Genomic DNA, 22,976 nt, shown 5'->3' with positions numbered 1-22,976 from the left:
GGGGGGGGGGTTAGTGGAATGAACAGAATTGTGGGAGCCTTTGCCAGAACAGGCATAGTCCTGCACCCAATATATATGTATTGGGGGAGGTGGGGCAGAAAAAGGAAGGAGTGAATGGGGCACCAGGGTCAGCTCCCAGGGACCCCAGTCACAGAGCTCCTGATGCCTGAGTCGAGCTGATGTTGCTACTGCAGCAGCAACATCATTCCCTTCCACCCCGGTCTATAGTAGTCAGCATACCCCCAACTTAACCTCAAATATGCAATGAGCTCACTATGCCTCTGCTTTCAATGGTCCTAATAATAGTGTTTTGGCCCTAGTCCACCCTGAATTTTGCCACATGGGTAAAATTTTGGAAACCATTTAAGAGTGGAAACAGATATCACCTTCATGCCACCGCAGACATTTTTATGGTGGCAGAAAGCAACAGCAAATAGATGTCCATACAGTTTTTGGTGCCACAATGTGTCTGCGACAAAGGGTATTAATAAACTGTGTAGCTTTATAGCTTTGGACATCCATTTGCTTTATGTCAGGAAAGCATAGGCAGTCAGACCTGCTTGAACGCTGCAGTCACCCTGGTCAGGCGCTGTCTGGGCTTGAGGGGACTGGTCCTGCATCCCCAGAAATTCCTGCACAGAATCAGCTGCTCAAGCCCCTGCCTGGCTTTCCATGCTTCTAGATACATGCCCTGGCAATCTCTGGGGTGTCTCTGGAAGCATGAAAAGTTGGGGTACCCAGTTTCCAGAGATGAGCCCCCCAAAATTACAGGGAGTTAATCTCTGGAAGTGGGGAACTCCAACTTTCCCCACTTATAAAGATGCACTTCTAAAGGAGATCCCGGGGGCATATCTCCAGAAGTGGGGAAAGCCAGGACAATCTAATGCAGACCCAAGGCTAGTACTGTCAGTCACTGATTGGTGGCCGCACTGCAGTATCTCAGCTTTCCCCACTTCCAGAGACACATCCCCGGGATCTCTAGGGTGCATCTGTGCAAGTGGGGAAAGTCAGGGCCCCTGCTTGCCAAGACATGCTCCTGGCAATCTCCAACGTTCCTGAAGAGTGCTGAGGCTGCATCTCTAGAAGTGGGGAATATCTTATATGTTGTGCCACAAGTACAATGGGTGGGACAACAGTTGATATGTTTCACGCATTAATATGGACTCTTCCTGGCACAGTTGATCTGCTTCATTTGGCAATATCTATTTCTAGTAGGTGACTAAAAAGTGCTTAGGTGCCTAAAATTCATTTGAAAGCCAACAGGATTCAGGTTCCTAATTCATTAGGTTCTACAATTCATGAATTGTAAGGGGCTGGAAGGGACCTTGCAAAATCATCGGGTCCACCCACCCTGCACCAGGCCCCCTCACTAATACTCCACGTCACTTTTGAAAGGGGCTTTTAAATGCTTAGGCCAACTTAAAATTGAGTCTGTATGCACCTCCAGTTAGTTTTCTAATACAAGTACTCCTCGACTTAAGATGTTTTGAGTTACAATGAACGGCACTTATGAAGTTTATAAATTGACACCATTTTGAATTTCTGAGATCAGTTTCAACTTTATGACATTTGGTTTGCTGGCATGGCATTGCATCAGATAAGTTTGCTGCGTTACCCATCTCCCTAGAGAACATCTTTCCAAACTTCCTTGGACACTTTCTTTAAGAAAGCAGACAAGACTCCAGAAAAACCTGCAGCCAAGATCCCTTCAAAAAGCCCATCAAAGTCACCTCAAAGAAGTCCTTCCAAATCAATGTGATTACTATTTACAATATAAATACATCAATGTAGCTGTATTACTCATATAATTGATTTAGTAGAAAATTCCGGTTATTTTTGGTGAAAATAGGGTATCGGGCCTTGATTCAGGAACCAATCCCACATTTATAACATGGCAAAATTGGTTCTGAGTTACAACATTTCGACTTAAGACGCGGTTTTCAGGAATCAGTTGTGTCATAAGTCTGAGGACTGCCTGTACCTAAGTTTTAGGCTCCTTTTCCAGGAGGGCAATTCAGTTTGACCAGGTTAGTTGCCAGGATCCTTATCCAGTCAATGGGGAAACTGAGGTGCCTCTGAAGAGAGATGAAGTTTTAGGTGCAGAGAAAGAGTGAGGAGATGTAGAATGACAATTGAGGGTGCCTAGAGGTAGGCAAAAGGAAATGCTAAACACAAAAACATGTCCAAAGTCTTGCATCTCTCAGAAGCTTAGGCACTGATTCCTGCTGAATATTAAGGGCCTCCAGTCATTCAATCTCCAAAAATTTAGCCCTGCGTCTGACAATACGTTCTTATGATCAGTACTGATATGATTCATAATGTGTCACTGTCCTTCTAATGTAGTGGTGGCACTCACCTTTTGTCCAGTAGCCTAGTGATTACAGCATTTGACAAGGATATATGAGACTCACTTATTAGAATCAGCTCAACCTCAGGGGATTTTAATCCACATCTCCCAGTTCCCAAGAGAGTGGTCTAACCCTTAGGATATACAGTAGGGCCACTGGTAGCCAGAAGTGCAAGAAAACACGTGAAAAATAACATTCTTTAGTCCAGTATCTATAGCTTTCTTCTAGAAGTGAGAGTCCTAGGTGCACCAGCTTCAAAAGAAGGCAGGGAGAGAGCCTTCACTACTTGGACACTCTCTATGGGTTTCTAGCATAGATTCATAGGGAAAAATGTACAGCCAAAATGGAGGACATCATGAATGTTGTAGCAGCTGGCCAATTTGGATAACTCTTTTGAACTTCAGTAGAGTCCTGTTTGGATGCCAAAGGACCAGTATCCATATTAAATGACAGATTTAACATTGATAATTAATAGAGTTTTAAGAAAAGTATAAAATTGATAGTGTCCTAAAAGTACCATTGCAAAAAACAGCAAATCGAAGAAAATCCAGATATCTTTCTCCTTCAACTGGATTCCATCCAATGTCTGGATAGCCCTTAGAAATCAACAAAGGGCAGCTTTGCAAACCACATCCAGCCAGATAGCGAACTACCTAAAAATAAGTTAACATGAAAAAACAAATTATACTAAAAGGAGGAAAGTCACAACTTCAGAAGAAAGTTTCCTCATATACAGTCCACAAACTAAAGCAGTCCTTATAAAAACCTCTCATGGTCTTATCTTGGACAAATCTGAAGAGCAATATTTCATCTTCATCCTTCTCTTTTGGCTACCCATGATACTGTCAACCATAATACATTTCTGGAAGTTTCATCTCCCAATTGTTTTCCTCCTGCCTTTATAATCATTCCTTCAGGAGGTTCCTAATTCTACTGCAACCTTCAGCAAAAGTCCCAAATATCAAAATTCTTTAACTGATTCCTCTTGTCCTTCTTCATTGTATCCTTATTTGAAAACATAACTTCAACCATTTTTTCACGCTGACCACTCACAGATCTACTCTTCCATTTTGACCAGTCTCCTGGCCAAAAAAACCCCTTGGTTTGTCTGTTTGACACCTCGTTGTGGGTGTCCAGCAATCAATTTAAGCTTAGGGTACCAAAAATGGATCTTTCACTTAACACACTTTATATACCCCTATATCCAGTCTTCATCCATGTCATGCTTTTTCTTCCTGCACAACATTTCTAAAATACAGATTTTCTCGTCCTAACTAGTGGTGGCAATGCCTTTTTTCCCCCTCTGTTTATATTTTCACTGCCAACAAAAGACTAGAAAAAGATGGATACCAACCTTTTCCAAATCGGGTTCCCTTAGAGCTAGTGCAAGTTCATTGTTATCCATCACAGATGCTGCTGCAACATCTAGAGGGGTTGATCCTCGCATAGAAGGGGATGCTGTTAAAATAAGTTAACACTTAAAACAACAATTAGGTGCATGCAGCTGAAGTTCAGCCATTACACATTTATGGTAGCAAATATCCATTCAGACACAATGCTTTGTTTTATGTGCTCATATTTTTTTAAATATTTTTTTTCATTTACAACTTCCCAAGTTTGGTTTTATGATCATAATTTTGGTAATTTGTTCTGTTCTTAACACTGGAAGTTAAATGTATTATTTCTAAATTAATATGGTACAGATTTAACAGTTCTCATAGACCCCCCTACACGTGCAAGTAAAGGTGCAATAGGATCTAATGCATGTGTCACAAAATTGCCCCTCCTGCCATGCCACATATGCATGGCAGAAGGCACAATTGTGGGATCACATATTAGATCCCATTGTGCCTTATTGTCAGTGCAGAGGGAGCCCAATCCTAGACACCCCCTGCACTGGCAAGAAACAAGCCCTTTGTGGCTAGGAACCCCATCACTGAAGAGCTCCCAGCCACACAGGCACCCAGTGCTCCCCATGGCTGAGAGATCACTGCTGAGGCAGTCCTCCTGCCCTTGGCATTCCAAGAACCCCTGGCATGGGGAGTTTGCTGCAGTGGTGATCCCCCCACCACAGAGGTTTCATGAACCCCTGGGGTGGGGAGATCATAGCCATGCCCTGCAGCTGCTGGGTCCCGGCACCAGGAGGAACACTGAAGGGAACCAGCAACCATAGCTGTGGGACTCTGGGTCCCAGCAGCTGCAGGCTGCTGCCAGGACAGAGTCCACAGCTCCTGGGGCTAAGAGTCCTCAGCAGTTGCAAGACTCACAGCCCTGGCTGGGCAAGGTGCACCCTTGTGGCTGGGAGCCCATATCTGATGTGGCTTCCAGCTGCAGGTGAGACCTTGCTACATGTGCAAATTAAAGCTTGGTAGCAACCAGCTATAAAGTTAGTGCACATTTTTTAGGTCTACCTTGATAACTGTTTGGAGCTTCATGTTGTGTGATAGATACTCTGAACACGTAGCTGGTCTCAAGCTAGTTGTGTAATTAACCAGTCCATTGTGCGATACCTGTCATGTATAGCAGTCGTCATAGTACTATGACTTCATGAAAAGGGAAAATGGTTATTTGTACTCCAAAATTAAATTGTGACAATGCTTCTGTCCTAAAACAACATTATAACAAGGAAAGTTTAGATTACATACCAAAAAAAACACGAAAAAGCCTAAAAACCACTTTAGGCAGAATTCAAGTACTTAAGTCCAAGTAAGCAATCTACAAAAAACAACCTAAACGTTTAGGCACCTGAGAGTCCATACACAACTAAGTCTATATCAGAAGAACTTACTCAGGTCTCTAAAGTGCTGTTACTGCAGATGTCCAGAACTACAGTCATCTTGGCTGCACTGACCATTTCAAAATCTACCTTGTGCTTAACTGCATTTGCATTCACAACATAGGTGCTCCTATACTTAAGTCTTTTCAGGGTATATCCATGCTTCAATAGCAGCTTGCCTTGACCAGAATATTTATGAGAAAGTCCCACCCCACCTGTTCCAGACACAAAAATGTACCAATGAAACTTCTCCAGGGTTATCCTTATCAAACCAGAGATGAAAGTTGTATGAATGGCTGCACATGGATGACCCCAGAGCAACCTCATTTGTATATATATATGAAGGTTTCAAGCAGGAGTGAGTGTACAGAGCATGCTTGGGAACAATTAAAACATATCCTGAAGGGTCCAATTTGATGGAGATGCTCAAAGCACACTGGAAACACACTGGCAGCATTGTTAACCACAAAACACAGCAGCCACAGCCACTTCCATTCAGAAACAAAAGATGGGGGAATAGGAGGAAATGGTAGTACCCATACTAGCTCATACTGTTGGCTGGATTACCTATCCAGAAAGTGTAAGATCTAGGTTATATGCCCTTCAGCATGAGGAGCTTCAAGTGCAACTCTTTCACATGCTAAGAGCATGTCACATAGCCAGACAGAGAAAGCATGAGAACAAGGTTCTGTCATCCAGTGACAAAGATACCCAACTAAGACAGGGGGAGACCCAGTTTCTGGTTCCCCACTCTCAACACCCTACAAATTTAGCCAATGACTGTAATACAAAAGGCAATGGCAGGACCCCTCAGAAACAGGAACTGGAACCCAAGCCTTTCCTTTCCCAAGCAAAAGTCATTACCACTGGACCATAGTCAGATGCATATTCTTGCTTGCTTTCCCTTGGGACTCATGAATCTTAAATTCCTTGCTGCACAGTGTCTCAACTTCAGTAGGAGACATGAAGAGTGCCCGGTGGTTTGGTCATCCTTCAAAGAGGTACGAAAAGCTAGTTTGAAGCCTTTTAGGATAAAGAAGGTCAGTAACCTTGGGTCTCTGCATTTCTGAGTGATATAAAAGTTTAGGAACTCCACCCAGCATCAGCCAGATCCTTCAAAAACTTAATTCAGAATTCACTTACAAGCAACTTCATACAAGAATGAAAGCACCACTATGCCCTTCTATCTGCACTTGCCTTGGCACTGCCTCCTGAACAAGGTGGAAGAACTTAGCCAGTCTGGGCAAGGACAGCTGAAAAGGTCCCCAAGAAAGGCAACTGCAGGCACTTAATTTTGCCTTGCTAGTCATAAATTAGAGCTTGCCCTTACTTGAGGTACAAAGTGTAATCCTGCATTTCAGGATCAGACTTTCCTGCCTTTCTTCTATGTAAATACAAGTAAAATTCCTGGCTACACTACCTCCTCTTGGGTCTTTGCCACTTCAATCTCCTCATAATTGGTAGAGCTCAACCATTCACCTTTAATTTTACTCAATCCTTAAGATTGAGTAACTCTAGGTATGTTAGATTCTTTTCTTTGAAAGCCTTTTTTTATACATAAGTATTGCTGGAAGCAGAAGAGAGTGGGATATGTTAGTTTAAATCAATTAAATATTTTCAAGGTTTATATATACACAACACATTTTAGATACAGTTTATATTATTACTTACCAAGTCCAACACTGCTATTTTCCAACAAATAACTAAGATGATCAAACATAGCTTTTTGATTCTGCCTGCTGATGCGGCAAAAATAACATAGAAAACGACAGCAGTTTGCCACCATCTTAGGAAATGTGATTTCCTTAAAATCATAATAATAAAAAAGATTAATAAAAAGATTGTTAGAATGAATATATATATATATATATATATATATATATAAATAAATCAGTATATGCTTAAGCCTTTATCATATTAGTCTTCATTAATTTAAATTATACGCCAAACCTGCTAAGTAACCTTTCCACAAAAGCCTCACTGAAATCAACAGAGCTTGGAATAAGTGTATACCCTCCTTAAATCTCATAGCACAGATCAAACTACTGCTTTAACAATAGAAAGTGGGTGTGGGGGTGTGGGGGTGTGGGAGTGGGTGGGAGTGAGAGAGAGAGAGGAGGGGGAGAGAGAATGGGGAGAGAGAGAACTGGAAACTTTCAGACAAGAGTCTCTTGACATCAATACCTATAATATATAGTAGGTTACAAGTGCTATTAGCTATTCTTTGCCAGTGTGAATATATGCATACTTATCTTATTCCATAATACTATAAGGACAATAATTAGAAGCTATATAAAATTTTTGAGGTGGTATACTGCAGTAATTCTGTCCATGTAGAACTTAATTATATTTTTTTCCAATAAAATGAACATGACTGAGGGCTCTTAGCACCTCCAGTAAGCTCAGCACCTTGTAGGAGTAAGGTTTAAAAGGCTAAATGCTAAATTCCCAGTCTTCTACCAATGAAATCCTTTACCTTGGATTCTCCTCCTCCAAGTACATTTACCATCACTTCCATAACAGTCTCATGCATTCCTAAAGCTCTCATAAGATTAGGATGTTGATAAAACACTTTATTGTTCATGATGTCTCTATGGGGAAACAGAATAAGAAATGGATTATAATGTACTGTTCACTAAAAAAAAAAAAACATTTCATTTGTTTTTCTGTCACACAATAACCACAAATCTACCTGTGTGAAGAAAATCCCTACTTTTGCATTCCTTACACAAGGTGCAACTCCAAATTTCAGAATTAAATTTACATGGTTGCTGATCAGGAATTTTTCAAACCAGTTTTTTGGTTTGGTTGGAAAATGTTGATTTATTGAAACCACAATATTTGCAGGAACATACTGGTTTTGACACAGCTTTTGTCATAAAATGTTTCCTAACTATCATGCCAATTATATTTCTTTCCTTTAGGCATTTGTCTGCAAAGACTGCCATCAAGATCAAGGAAAGGATTAAAAACTAGATAAAAAAGGGATCTATTACCTGGACATTGGGAGGGTACCTAATTCTCTGACACACATTTTTCTAAAGGTAGTGGAGAGAAGCAGAGGATTCCCATCTGGTTCTGCCTGTGGAACCATTATATTTTGCCATTTCTTTTGATATGTCATATTATTTTGGGGACCTCAGTACCAGGCTGCTAGCAGACACCAAGATTGAGTTATACCTCTACAGAGCTCATGGTAAGAGGAGCTGACAGAGATTGTTGTCTGTGCTTCTGAGGTTTTTTCCATCAACATTAGACAAACTACAAAAGTGGGCAGATGAGAATAGGACGGGGTTCAACGTAGACAACTGCAGGGTGCTGCACCTTGGGAGAAGGAATCCACAACGTACATACAGGCTGGGGAGTTCCCCTCTTGAAAGCAGAGGCAGAAAGGGATCTTGGACTCATTATTGACTCCAAGATGAACATGAGCCGCCAATGCCAGACCGCAGTCAGCAAGGCCAGCCATACCTTGTCATGCATCCAAAGGTGCATCTCAAGCCAATCCAGAGAGGTGATACTCCCCCTCTATGCGACTTTGGCCAGGCCGCAATTGAAGTACTGCATCCAGTACTGGGAGCCGCACTTCAAAAGGCATGTGGCCGGCCTGGAGAGGGTTCAGAGGAGGGCCATCCGCTTGGTGAGAAAGCAGCAGGACAGGCCCTATGAGGAGAGACTGAAGGACCTGAACCTGTTCAGCCTCAGCAAGAGGAGGCTGAGGGGGGACCTGGTGGCTGCATACAAGCTCATGAGGGGAGATCATCAGCAAATAGGAAGAGCCCTTTTCTCCCCAGCACCACCCAGGGTGACGAGGAACAATGGTAATAAGCTGATGGAGAAAAGGTTTAGGTTAGAGATCAGGAGGCAATATTTTACAGTTAGGGTGGCCAAAATCTGGAACCAACTTCCCAGGGAAGTGGTCCTCACCCCTACCTTGGGCAAATTCAAGAGGAGGTTGGATGATCACCTGCCTGGGGTCTTGTGAACCCAGCATCCATTCCTGCCTGTGGCAAGGGGTCAGGCTAGATGATCTGTTCAGTTCCTTCCTGACCCAGCTACTATGAAACTATGAAACATTACTTTGGGCTGATATTCTAGGCAAAGGAGTACTTGAAAGATCCAGGAAAACCCTCCTTTTAAACAATGAAGGCATCCAATATTTTCATCTATTAGAGACAATTCACTATCGCAAGATGTATATTGCTTAAATGTAATTTCTAAACAATTATTGGTAAGAAAGGAGTTAAATGTGGACTCAAAGACTACTCAAAAGTGTTCACCAGCAGAGGCTAGACAGCTGTCAGTGGGAAACCCAAGAGGAAGAGAATCTGATTGTTATAACTAGATGGAGTTCAAAGTATGTGGGAGAGGTCTTTATTTATCCAGAAAGGTAGAGAACTGAAGTGGATTAATGCTGGAACAGGTCAGAAGGATGGTTAAGTACAAGTTGATTTAGGAATTCATAATTCCTTGAAGATGGGTTGGAACAAATGCGAACATTTTAAATTTTGTTAGTACAAACCAATTCATAATATAACCTTTAATCATATACTTCAGTTCACAAGATGGCCTGCCTGGTGCCCAAGGCTAAGTACAGAGTGTCAAAAAGCCTGAAGCTAAATTAATTCAGTCTTCACAGGTTAGTCTAAACTGCACAGATTGAACTGATAAGCAAGTGAACAGACATTCATTTTGATTCTGGAAATGCAGCCACATACCTACAGTGGCTCATGCCAGAAGCCAGGGGCACTAGAGTATGCCTCCCTGCTTGGCTGAAGCAGACAGCTTGGGTCAAGGCTAGCCCATCCACTTAGTGAGGGATGAATTTGCAGGGAAGTGCAAAGCATTCTGGGATGCTGGGGGACTGCAAGTTAACTTGAATCTGGAGGGTATCTGGGACAGAAGTTCAATAAACCAATTTAATCTAAATCAGTGAAGTCTAATACTACATCCATGCAGGTTTATCTTAAACCAGTTTTGGCCATTTTGAAAGCAGTTTATGTGCACTGAACTTCTCTTGTTTTACAGATCTGAACTAGTTTCTGATCACTTATACCTGTTTATGTGTAAAGTGATTTACATTGTATTAGTTTCCATATTTAAGGCACTTTAAAGACGGGTCTACACATGCCTGTCCTTAATGCACCTTAAATATGACAACTTAGGGTGACATTTGATACCTGCATAAAGCAAGTATAAAATTTAGGCCCAATTAGTTAAGTTGCCATAACCCATGTGTAGACACGGTACAGCCCCTTAATGCTATGTCATCTGCGCCAGTGGAGCTCAGCTGTTGGGTCCATGTGCTGCTGCTGGGCGCTGCCAGGGAGAAAAAAGTAGAGGCTGGTGTTGCAACTGCTAACAGCTCCCCCACACCTCTGCCTTGAGGTGGGTTTGCTGGCTGGGCCATGCAGCCCTGAAGGGGTGGGACACCAGGATTCAGGCACCTTTAGAAGCCCAAGTTGGAGCTCCTGCCCAGTACAGCAGGCAGGCTGGGATTGCATTTGAGCCCAGCACGTGGCGTCACTTTCTCCTCTCCAGCCACCTGCATCACACGCAAGCGCTCAGCTTCCCTCCTGGTGGGATGCTGCCCATGGAAGAGGCAGCATCAACTCCTGGGGGCTCAACTTAGCCCAGCCCAGGAAGGCTGGATGCAGCATGGACAGGGGCTCAGCCTTGGATCAGGCAAGCAGAGCAGGGAAAGCCTGGGTGCTGGAGGCAGATGCAGTGCTGGGTGCTGGGGTGCTGGAGGCAGACGCAGTCCCAGACTGCCTTGGCTGAGCCAAGCAGAGCACCCAGGAGCTGATGCCACCTCTCCCATGAGCAGTGTCCTGCCAGCAGGGAAGCCAAGCGCTTGCCTGGGATGGAGGTGGTTGCAGCAGAGAAAGCAGCACTGGGCCCTGGGGTCAGACACGGTTCCAGCCCATCTACTCTACCAAGTGGCAGCCCCAGCATGGGTTTCTAAGGGTGCTTGAATCCCGGGTGGGCAGCAAGGCATCTTGCCCCTACAGGGCTGAATTGCCCCACCAGCAAGATTACCCTGAAGCAGAGGCATGGGGGGACCACTAGGGGCTGCAACACCAGCTGCCGCTTTTTTCTTCCTGGCAGCGCTGGGCAGCAGCATGTGGCCCTGGGAGGTGGGCTTTGGTCTCATTCACCAGAAATGGAGAAACAGGGAGTGGGGGTTAGGGCCCACCTGTGCAGGGAGCTGTCCAGGGTAGGCTGCAAGGGCTTCCATGCAAGTGAGCCGCATTAAGGTGCCTTAAGGTATCCACATGCAGACACGCACCTAAATCACCTTAATGCACCTTAGGCTAAGGCGCATTAAGTTAGGGCACACAAATTCATGGGTAGACATGCCCTGTATGTGTACATGATACCCCATTACTATGTGTGTGAATTTGTACACAGACACGCACTTTCTCACTGGTAATGGACTTTCTCCCTTGCTAAAGTTGCAAGTGACATATGCCAGCTCCTTGAGGTACCTCTGTACATAATAGTTGTCATACATACATGCTAAGAACCTTGGGACTAGAGGTAGTCTATAGGATAGGTGCTATACAGCATGATTCTCTAAAATGTAAATATATTATCTTTATACAACTTGAGCCATGAAGTATTTCTAAGTGTAGAAATCATGTAATAGCTTGCACTTTCAGGAAACTCAAAATAAAAGGGTAAATTTAAAATATATTATGTGCCAAAATATTTCTCTTACCCTTCCTATCCAGGACATTTTGCAAATAAGCCTATACTTAGTTTATTTATTTATAAAATGATGTATCTGGATATGCTTGCAACTCACGTTTAATCTCATTGGTTATGTCAGGTCATAAAAAGCACAACAGCATTGAACACATACAGGATATCAAAACTTTGCTCTACTATATAATATATTTAATATTAATGATGCTTTCCTTGATGTGAACTTGCAACTTGTATTTTAGGCTATTTCTTACACAATGTACCCATGTAATTAGAAGAAATGCTTGTGGCCTACTTTGTTGTTCAAATAATAAAACGTTGTTAACTATACTAGGAGGGCTCAAAAGATTAGAAATATATAAGGAATGTATATTCCTTATAAATATACAAAAGAATGACTTCATTATGAAGAACAAAATGTGTGTGTAATTAGTCCCACACAAAATCATCAGTTTCAACTGAGGAAGTTGTTCTACCCAGGTTAATCGCTGTAGGGATGTCCTGATTTAAGTAAGCATATGTTCTCATTAATTTTTAAACACTTCTTGACCCTCAAGCCTCCACTGACTATCATACTCTGGAGGAAAGCTGATTTCTGCTCATGAAAGTACATGGTAACAAAAAATAATACCACCAAATATTACAAAATTCTCTATAATAAAGACCAAATGCTGGAGGTTTAATCATGCAAGCTGAGCTATATTTCTTTGGAAGCACTATGCAGGATCAGAGCCAAGAGCACTGCTAAAAGAGTAGTTGCAACGAAAAGATCAGTGCATTTCAAAGTTACTATCAATGGCATTTCTGAGAGAGAAAAGCTTTCAATGTTTCCTAAGAACTACACACCATGTGGAAATACTTGGATTTTTTTTAACAAGGACCTAAAAATAATTAGTAACACATACCCAATACACATAAAAGGAGTACTCATAGAAGCTGGTGCTTGGTAGATGATATCTGTTGCAAGGTCTGATGGTGGACAAACAAGGGGCATTACTCAGATTGATTCAAGACAAACTCTTGTTCTCCTCTCAAAATGATACCATTAGCATCAGGGTGGGAGTCCAGGCAATGCTGCTTCAGCAAAAGGTAGGAAAAAACCCACCTCTGATTCAAGCAACAAAGTAAAACAGAATGGAAAATCCATTTTCCTCTTTTAGCAAATTCAGAAACAACCATGATTTGTACCTGCAGTTTGAAGATTATCGGAATACATTGGTTTAATGAGTAAGATCAGGTTTCCCCTGGTACCTGATGCCAGCAGCTGAGAATCTATTAATATCTCACAGATAAATGTGTTTCCTGTAAGCTCAAGTGGAAGAAATCTGTTTTTAGGCATTAGGGCTCCTAGGTTAATCCTCACTTATAGCTAGGGTATTTGCATGTGCAGGCAACCTGAAATCACTCAATTAATAGAATGTGCCATGTTACTGTCCCATAGTAACCTTCTAAGTTTCACTGTTCCAGATATAACAACTCATATATTACAGGCGCTCATACTTTTCTACTATCATCTGCTAACAATGTGACAAAGTATAGGTCTTAAAACTGCAAAAGACACCATAAATCCCAAACCAAACTTCGTTATTTAGCAAACCACAGACAGATATTATATTCATATTCAAACAATGTGTTTAACCCAGGTGATAACAATAAGACAAACAATATGGGAATATGATTTATAAATTTAGTGATATGGTACTCCAATGATTTACCCTAATCCATGAATCATGAGCTTTTCTTCCTCCTTCCCCATTCGGACACTGAGCAGAGAACGGATCTGGCCCAGAGATGCTAACAGGTTGATAGTGTCTTCTACTGATACACTATTTATGGTGTACGTCTTTGGTAAGGTTCGAACCAGGCCACCAATACCATCATACTGGCGATGCAGCAAAACAAACATGGCCCTCACTAACTCAGGATCCTCTATTACCGACTCCTGGGCCCAGCGTACCATTGTGTCTGAAATCAGTTGTTGAAGAGTGGCTATAAAGAGAATACATAAAGAAAAATGTTTGCATTAGTTGTTCATTTGTACCTCTAACAAGTCCCTCTAAATGTATTTTACAGCATATTTTAGAGTTAACTGAGTTTGGAAGAAAGCATTTCTTGTAATTAAAGGGAAAAAAGAAATAACATTTTGCAAGGAAGAAGGCACTTCTGAAATGAAAAGATATCACTTCTGAATTTCACAAAGTTTAAAAAAAGAAAATGAAGATATATAGAATCCTCGCTGGGCAATGACTGTATACAGCTTTAACTGATAAATACTTGTTCCATGAATTTTGTAGAAACAGTTTTGGCAGTTTTTATTATGAACTAAAAGTAGAACATACTGTCTGGTAGTCTATATGAAATATGAATGTTAGTTATATGAACTCTACAATGTGCAAAATGGAGTAATTCACTTTAATAATTCACAGTATCTAAAATGAAACATCTTCCAGTCAACAGAAGCAGAAGCCTCCATGCTCTCACACTGCTTTAGAAAAATCTGATTAACAAAGGCCGCTGGAAGACATGACATTTTTGGCAGAATTCATGTGTTAACTGCACCATAAATTATAACATGCCTCATGTTTATCCAAATAAAGGTATCATAAAATGGCAAAAAATCAAAAAAGATGTTCTATAGATATTGGAGAACATCTTTGCATCCGAATTGTATAGTACCTTAACTTGAATATGAGGCATGTGCTGTACTCCAGACCGGGCTGGATGCTTGTCACTATTGGCTGAGGACAGCCCCACTGGCCACGTCTAGACAAGTGCAGACACGTGGTATGTGGCACCGCAGCCCTGTCTGCAGCACCACACACCGCACAAGCAGGTGTTCCCTGCACTGCTGCCTTGTAAAGGGGGGGAGGGCGGGGGCGGGGAAGGGTTGACCGCAGGATCTCCAAGAGTCAAAAAAATCACATGACAAAAATGTGGTGCAGCACATGTGGAGGTAGTACACAACACCCAAAACCAGAGCCTGGCTGGCCAGAGCCATGCTCTGACTCCTGACCAGGCTCTCAGCTGCAGAAGCATCACAGCTACAGCACCCTGAGGCCCCCAGGACCCCAGTTAAAGCTGCTGGGGTCAGCACAGCTGCTGGCCCCATCCTCCCCCACCCCAGCCCAGGTAACCTGCTGCAAGCCAGAGGCTGCATGGCACAGGTATTCCCCAGGGACAAGACTTGTTCCTGGAGAAACAAACATCTGTGCTCATGTGGACATGGCCACTGTCTGGAACCAGAATGCCCCAGGGCTAATGGTTTCAAATTGTAGCAAAACCTACGTCCAGTTTTTCTTTTTTTCTTTTTTAAATGCATTCCTTACCCTTCCCCAACCATTTCTGACTTTTTCTCTCCTTCTCTATTCCTTATAGATAAGTATAAGGGAGCTAAGACATAGGATAAGCTTCAGCTTTTTATTTTTGGTAGCAAATTGTATTTGTTTTGTTTTTTCTCCTTCTTTACATTATATAATGATTGTATTTATATTGATTTTTACTGTTCTATATTATTGTTTTACTGATACTATACGATTTAGGCCTACATATGTAAGTTAGCATAAGTCATGTCAAGTTTCCATTTTGTTTGTCAAGTCTCCATCTTGCCCCCATGCCCTGTTGTGTAAGTATGTTGTAACCTATAACTCATACCTACCCCTTCTATGTAACTTGGTTCCTGAATAAATGGAGATGAATGAGGGTGCTTGAGAGACAATGACAGTATGTCTAAAAATATCTCCCTCTGAATGACCGAACCATCAAAACAAATACCTGGACCAACGACCCAGCCCTTGGAACCACCCTCAGCATTCAAGAAACAAAAGATGAGGCAACCCACCACTGTGCCAAGGCTGCACATGCTCAGTAAGAACACTTGGAACCCTCTGGAACAGGACTGACCTTGCCCGAACAGGCCCTACCCATAGGGGATCAGAGGTAGTCTGCCCCATAAAAAGGGGTAGTGAATACTGACTCCTTAGGACACCCTCTCCATCTGGACCAGCACCACACCACCTATCCACCCAGAAGCCCTGCCGGCAACCCCCCTCTGGACAACACCTGCTGGACAAGGACCCCTTTCCAGCCTGGATAGGTAGCTATCACCACCCACCCCATCTTCAATCAAGGACTTGGACTCTGCTTCTCTTCCCTACCTGGACTCCAGCCCTTCCACTGAGTCTCTTTCTCCTGCTGCCATTGTGAGAGCTTGTGTGTGTGTGCGCATGTGCGTGCATGCGTGTGTGTGCGTGCGTGTGTGTGAACCAATAACTTCATGGGGCTGTGTAGTGTGTTGTCTGTTTAATAAACCTGTTATTTTGAAAGCCCAAGTTCAATATTTGTCTGTTTTCTGACTGTTTCCTCCTTGCCACCACTTATCTGCCCCCCCAAGCTCCCAGCTTTCAGCCTCAGTTTCCAGTCCCAAGCTCCCAGGTTTCTGCCTCAGTTTATTTCCTGGCTGTCTCCTCCTTGCCACTGGTCTTTTTCCCTTGCACCAGTGACCTCGAGTAACCCAGGGGCCACTTGACCTTAAGTAACCCCAAGCCTCAGTTCCTCAGCCAGATTCTCTCTAGTCTACCGGTTCTAATCCCAGGTCCAGCAACTTTCACTCCTTACACTTTCTCTCCCACCTTAACCTTCCCTCAGGTATCCCAAGTACCCCAAACACACACATAAATACTGTACCATTCAAATTAGGAGCTCACCTGTGTGTATATGTAGGTGGGTGGTGTGTGTGAGAACTGGTGAATATATGTCATCGTGTGCATGATATATGAATTAGTGATCCATGTATGTGTACAGAGTGTGTGGGTATTGACAACTGACTTTTGTCTAATTTTTGGTGTGTGTAGTGTGTATGTGCTTGAATTGGTGATAGGTATGCATGTGCCTAGTCTGGTTTGGATGTGTATGTGCCTGAGTTGTTGGGGGAGGGGGGTGAGCGCGTGCGTGCGTGCGCATGCGCACCTAATTAATTTGTGTTTACATATGTGTAATTGTGTCACACCCTCCTGTCTAACAGTGCAATATTGAGATCCTGAGAGCTGGCCTGACCCCACAGGGCAACAAAATCACCTAATTGCCTGCGTCAGTCCCAGGTCTCAAACTGGACTTTCAGTCTGGCTGAGGCAGTGAAGATAATCAGCTGATTGTCAGCACTAGATCCAGACAGCCGCAGGTCCCAGAGCTACCCTCAACCCATTTCAGAATCTCTGGGAATGTGCTTGGGTAGCCCCAGCTCCTGAACCAGAATCCAGGCTGCCCATCCCCAATTCACTCAGCTGAGCATGGAGATCAGGAACAGGGCAGCCCTGGAGTTTGGGACAGAGCCACTCCCTGCCTGGTCTGAAGGGCTGGGCTGGGGGCAGCTCCATAGTGGAATTCTATGCCCATGCCAAACAATATGCATCCTGCCATGTGTCAAGCTGTGTCCTCAAATCCAGGGGCCTCAGACTGCAGCACAGCTGCTCATCTTGGCCTGCTACCCAGTAGTTTGTCACCTAGGCTGGTCAGGGCTGGCCTGAAGCCTCCATTAGGAGTTAACACTCTGCCCACTTGGTCACCAGTGGCCAACTTGGTGACCCTTCACTTCCCCAACATCAACCCCTAACCTGGAACAGGTCCAGGCAACAGGGCTCAGTCACACCCCCAGACTGCTTTACTGGTCCTTCTGGTATGAATTTTTGCACATTAATTATTATCCTTAAGTAATAGTAGTATTGAATTGATAAACCCCTATGAGTGTATGAACAAATAAAACTCAATATTTGTATTTGTTCCCTGCTTGACATAAGTAAATGAACTTTGTATGCCCTGTGTACGTGAGTGTCTGTATGAGAGGGTGAATGGTTAAAGAATGGTAACTATTTGCATGAAAACAGAAGAAGATTTAACTGATTGTGTAAGCAACAAGGCGCCAATGTATGAGTTACCAGACAGCAAACTAATTAAGCTAATTAATGGATGGCTGAAGAACTTGTCTGTGATCAGGTGCAAAGAAGATAGTAAGAAGAAAGAATTTTGCATATCCTGCCATTTGAACTACACAATGCTTCAAGGCAGAGATATCAACTATACAATACTTCAAGGTAGAAATACCAACTTTACTAGAATGACCTCACTCGACATACCAACCTTACTGGAATGACCTCAAATTGAGATAACCAGAAGAAATAACCTCTAATTAAAAACTGAGCATGGAAAAACCCCAATGCTGAACAAAGACTTGAAATCCCTATAAAAGTGAGATGCAGACAAGTCAAGATGGGGAATCCACTCTTTGCAACCTCCTGGAGCACAGGCGTGTCTGTATACCCACGCTCATATCCTGGATTGGCCATCCAGTGATAACTTCTGCTGGTAAGTATAACATCTTACTGGAGTGGTTTTGTCTACATGTCTGTCTACGTCTGTTTGTATGACTGGTGTGTCCAAGTTTATGTATCTGCTTCATGTTATCAATAAACACAGCATTTTGCTTTATCCCTCTTTATAATGCCTCACTCTTGATTTGAACAATTGGCAATTTAAAGTAACACCAATTCACCCACCCCACCCTTCAGTACCAGCTGGGGAGCCCCAAGAATAAGATCCCTCTGCTGCCTTTTCCCCCCTCCCATTCTGAAAACAGTGAGCACTGGCAGAGAGCTGTGGCCATTGTTAAGGGAGCCTGGCTGCAGGCTCGCAGCCAGCAGCTAGATTTCCCTCCCCCCTGGAACCAACAGTGAACTTCTGTTTGGTCTGGGATAACATTGTAACTCAGCACTTTGCAAAAATTGTTCTGACTTACAGGTGGGAGCTGCATTTCTGTCTGCACCCAAAGAATGCATCCATTCAAAATTGGAGGTGCACTGATACATCAGTCCCATATCGGATCAGCACCGATATAAGGAAAATTGATTGTATTGGCAATTTGCTTTTTTTGGCTAATGTGGCTAATAATGCCACTGATAAATGCCCTGTGAATGCACACAGCCTCAGTGAAGCACACGGGCAGCCAGGAGCACAGCCCGGCAGTGTGGAGAGCAGCTGGGTCCAGCTGGTAAGTCTGTTGTGAGGGAAGGGGCACGGGACAGCAGATCGAAGCCCCCACAGTGAGGTAGGGAGTGGGGCTGGGGCAGGGACAGGTGCTACACAGCTGGGGTGGAGCAGGGGATGTTGTTGTGAGCGACTCATCCAGGTGGCCTGAGGAGGGGGGTGGCTCCCACTGCTGCATGCGCTTTGTGAGGGCATGGGGGTGTATGCCCCCGGATCTGCAAGCATAGTGAAGATGGGCTGCTGCTATAAGCTGGGGCCAGGGTGGCACCAGGCTCTTCCTGGCAGAGGGGTTGGGGCAGGGTTGCACTCAGGGTGGGTGCCAGCAGCACTCAGAGAGGTGGTTGGGGGTCTACAGAAAATTTTGGGGTGGCTACATCCCCCCCCATAGTCCCCCTCTCAGCGCTGCTGCCCCCTGCCATGAGTGTAGCGTAGCCCCGCCCCCCATTGGGATGAACAGAGTGCCATCCCAGGCCCAGCCCACAAAAGCAGCCCGCCCTTGCCCCATGTGCACATGCCCCCATGCTGTCCCAGGGTGTGCGCAGCAGTGGGAGCCACCCCCATTCTCCCCACCTCTCCCCCCAACCCCCCCTTTGCAACTAGCCACTTGTGGCTCCATTCCCTGTTCCATCCTGGGTGTGCAACACCTGTCCCTACCCCACTCCATCCCTCACTGCGGGAACCTCGATCTTCCCCCCCCCACACCCCTTACCCCACAACAGACTTACTAGCCAGATGCCACTCTCCACACTGCCTGGCTGCATATCAGAATCAGATCAGTATCGGCTGATATGACTCATTAAAAAATCAGCCATTAGTATCAGCCCAAAAATTCTCTATTGGTGCACCCCTATTCCAAATGGCTCAGAATTGTTCCCTATTGTTTATATTTAAGCATTTCTCATGAAAAAAGAAAAACTGCAATCACTTTTTACAAATGAAGTTTCTGATGAACTAACCAAGGAAAGCAGTATAATGGCTGATAATGGATGAATGTTAGTATTTTGCTCATGTCAGAAGGTTAATATTGTGCTACAGATACCACGGAAGATGTGTGAGAATTTTGCTCATTATATACTGCAGTACCTTTCCTTTGTTTCCACATGCCAAATTGTATTCGGGCAAGCTAAATACTTTATTTCCTCACTATTACTTTTTTTTTTTATCTAAGTAATTGCTGCAATGCCATAAGAATGCTATGCTATCAAGAATGTGATGGGGAAATTGAGTATTTCTCTTGCCAGTTAGTTCATTGCCTTATAAGTAGCCAGCAGTTGTAGAAAACATGGTTGATATAAAGTATGTGCAAACAAAATCATAGCCTTCAGAATCTGTGTACAGAGATTAAAAAAGGCTTATATGGGAATGATAGAGATTTGGTTAAATTATAATATTCACCAGGAGGAAATTATTTTATCAGATTTTATAGAAAAGTGAGTTTGAATCAAGCACGGGGGGAGGAAAATAGTAATAGTCTGTATGTCCAGAAGAAAAAAAAGTCCAGAAACAAAATACTAAAGTACTCTATATTAATTATCTAATTATTCAGTCCAGATATCACAGTTTAAGCTGTTATGACCTCTAATATTCCTTTTGAACAGCATCTCTGTTTGTTTTTATAAACAATTGGTATGTTTTGACTAACACATCAGATATGATTGGAAAAAAAGGATAAAAGGAACAAAACGTAACATTTCCCCTGTTTGTGGTATGAAGCTGCATGAATAAATTGTCCGCTTGTCTACACTGTAGCACCTGTCATGCTACATCCCAGCTGCTTGGTCAGCATTTAACAGCAGAACAATGTAGTGTTGTCCAAGATAGATCTAAGCAAGCTAGCTCAGTTACACAAGCAGCATAGCCACAGTAGAAGGGGCTCATTTGAGGCTAAAAACCAAGTTAAATTAGCTGATGCAAAGTTCTGTTATGATGGCTAGACTGCTTCTGAAGTTATCATGGATAGAGACTTAGCACAGAATCATAGAGAAGTACAGCTGGAAGGGACATCCAGAGGTCATCAAGTCCAACCCCTTACCTAATGTAGGATCAACCCTATCCAAAACATCCTATGGAAATCCACTATCTAATTTCTTACCAGACCTACAGAGTCAACCCTGATAAAAGCCACAAAACATAACACCCTAACCTAGTAACATCCTGCTGCTGCAATGTTGTTAAAATACACTCAAGAGATCCAAGAAAGAGGACCATGCCCACTTCTAGAGAAGACGACAAAAACTCCATAGTCCATACCAATCTAACCATGGGGTAAAATTTATTCCTGATGCTAAATATGGCAATCAGTCTGACTCTGAGCAGAGCGGCAAAATCCTCTAGCTAGGAAAACCCAGGTTGAAGTCCCAGCGAGCACATTAGCATACCCTGGTCACAATCCCCAACTTTGGCTGCAACCAATCCAATGGTTCTGAGGAAGACTTAAAAAACAAACAAACAAACCCTGAGCAGCAAGAGAGGAAAAACAATCCTTCCTGGCCCTACATGGCAACCAGTAAAGCCCAAAAGCATGGGAGATACCCATAGTAGAGCATAGGCAGTTTCTTCTAAATCATCCTGGACCAATCCCTGTCCAACCTCTTGAATGGGAAATTCACAACTTCCTTAGGCTGTCTATTCCACTGCCTTACTGTTCTGCAGTGCAGATGTTTTTCCTGATATCCAATCTAAACCTACTTTGCTGCAACGTCAATCCATTGGGCTACATGCTGTAGCAAGAGAGAAAAAGTGTTTTCCCTCTTCTTTATAGTATCCAATCTGAAGACTGTTGATGTGTCCCCTATGAAGTGCCTTTTCTGCAAGCTAAACATACCTATTTCCTCTGCTCATATGACTTGCCTTCCAAGTCCTTTATCATTTTTGTCACCTGCCTCTGGACCCTCCCTAACTTTTCCACATCCTTTTAAAAATGTGAAGCCCCAAACTTCACACAATACTCTAGATGAGATCCTGGGACCATGCACTGCACTGGAGTCTTTCTACTTTCACTGCTTCCAGAAGCATGCCCCAGAATCTCTGGAGCACATATCTGGAAGTGGGGAAAGTCAGAATACCCCACTTGCAAAGATATGCCCACAGAAATCTCTGTGAACCTTGCACATAATACTCTAGATGAGGTCTGACCAGTGCTGACTAGAGGTACTATCACTTCCTGTGTCTTGTACCCAATGAATTCCAAAACTGCATTTGCCTTTTGTGCAGCTGCCTAACATTGCAGACTCATACTGAGTCTATGATCTATCAGGATTCCCAGATCTTTTTCCACAGTGCTACCATGCAGCCAGCTGTCACCCATTTTATTCTTCCCAAAATTGTAGCACCTTGTATTTTTCAAGACTAAACTCCATCCTGTTAAGTTCCAACTGAGATTTCTAATCTATTGAGATCCTTCTGAAGTGCCCTCCCATCCTCCATGTTCAAAATCCTTCTTAGTTTTATGTCATCTGCAATCTTGCTCAAAAATTTTTTTTATGTCACTATCTGAATCATTAATAAACAGACTGAACAGCACTGGGCCAGGGACAGGCTTTTGTGGGACTTCAGACAAAACCTCCTGTCATTCTGACACGGATCCATTTATAATTACCCTTTCCTTGCAAGTACTGACCCGCCCGCCACTCTACCTTATTGAGGTTTTTCTAGACAACATTTCTCCAATTTGTTTATGAGACTGCCATGTGGGACCTTGTCAAAAACTTTGCTGAATTCCAGATTTACTATATCCACAGCATTCTCTCCATCCACTCAACTACTTAGTTTATCAGAAGAAATCAAGTTCATAGGATCATAGGAAAGTAGGACTGAAAGGGACCTCACAAAGTTATCAAATCCAGTCCCCTGCAGGATCATCCCTGAATAAACCATCTCAGCCACATGTCTGTCTAACCTGCTCTTGAAAACTTCCAAGGATGGAGATTCTACATTTCCCTAGGTAGCCTGTTCCAATGTTTAATCACCCTCATACTCAAAAAACTCCTCCTAATCTCTTACCTAAATTTACTCTGCTGCCACTTGAGGACATTACTCTTGTCTTGTCCCCTACAGCCACAGAGGAAAAAACCTCTCTCTATAATCATCCTTCAGGTATTTGAAAACTG

The 22,976-nt window shown here is 43.3% G+C and overlaps 1 protein-coding gene across 17 annotated transcripts in view; it reads right to left on the bottom strand.

Annotated features, from left to right (window-relative positions):
* RYR2 (ryanodine receptor 2) overlaps window positions 1–22,976 on the bottom strand; it is an 847,904-nt gene that overhangs the window by 246,805 nt on the left and 578,123 nt on the right. For all 17 annotated transcript variants that reach the window (XR_003095960.1, XM_025213656.1, XM_025213760.1 and 14 more), the window contains 5 exons: window positions 13,548–13,821; window positions 7,601–7,715; window positions 6,796–6,928; window positions 3,703–3,806; window positions 2,866–3,001 (listed from right to left, as the gene is read on the bottom strand). Coding sequence is in view for 16 of the 17 variants with exons in the window: in XM_025213656.1 (XP_025069441.1) it covers window positions 2,866–3,001; window positions 3,703–3,806; window positions 6,796–6,928; window positions 7,601–7,715; window positions 13,548–13,821 (762 nt within the window). In the remaining variant the exon portion in view is untranslated. The remainder of the gene's footprint in view (window positions 1–2,865; window positions 3,002–3,702; window positions 3,807–6,795; window positions 6,929–7,600; window positions 7,716–13,547; window positions 13,822–22,976) is intronic.

Source organism: Alligator sinensis, unplaced genomic scaffold (genome assembly GCF_000455745.1).
Source record: "Alligator sinensis unplaced genomic scaffold, ASM45574v1 scaffold93_2, whole genome shotgun sequence".
Taxonomy (NCBI): domain Eukaryota; kingdom Metazoa; phylum Chordata; order Crocodylia; family Alligatoridae; genus Alligator; species Alligator sinensis.
Note: the sequence above shows the minus strand (reverse complement) of the source record. Positions and strands in the feature narration are given on the sequence as shown.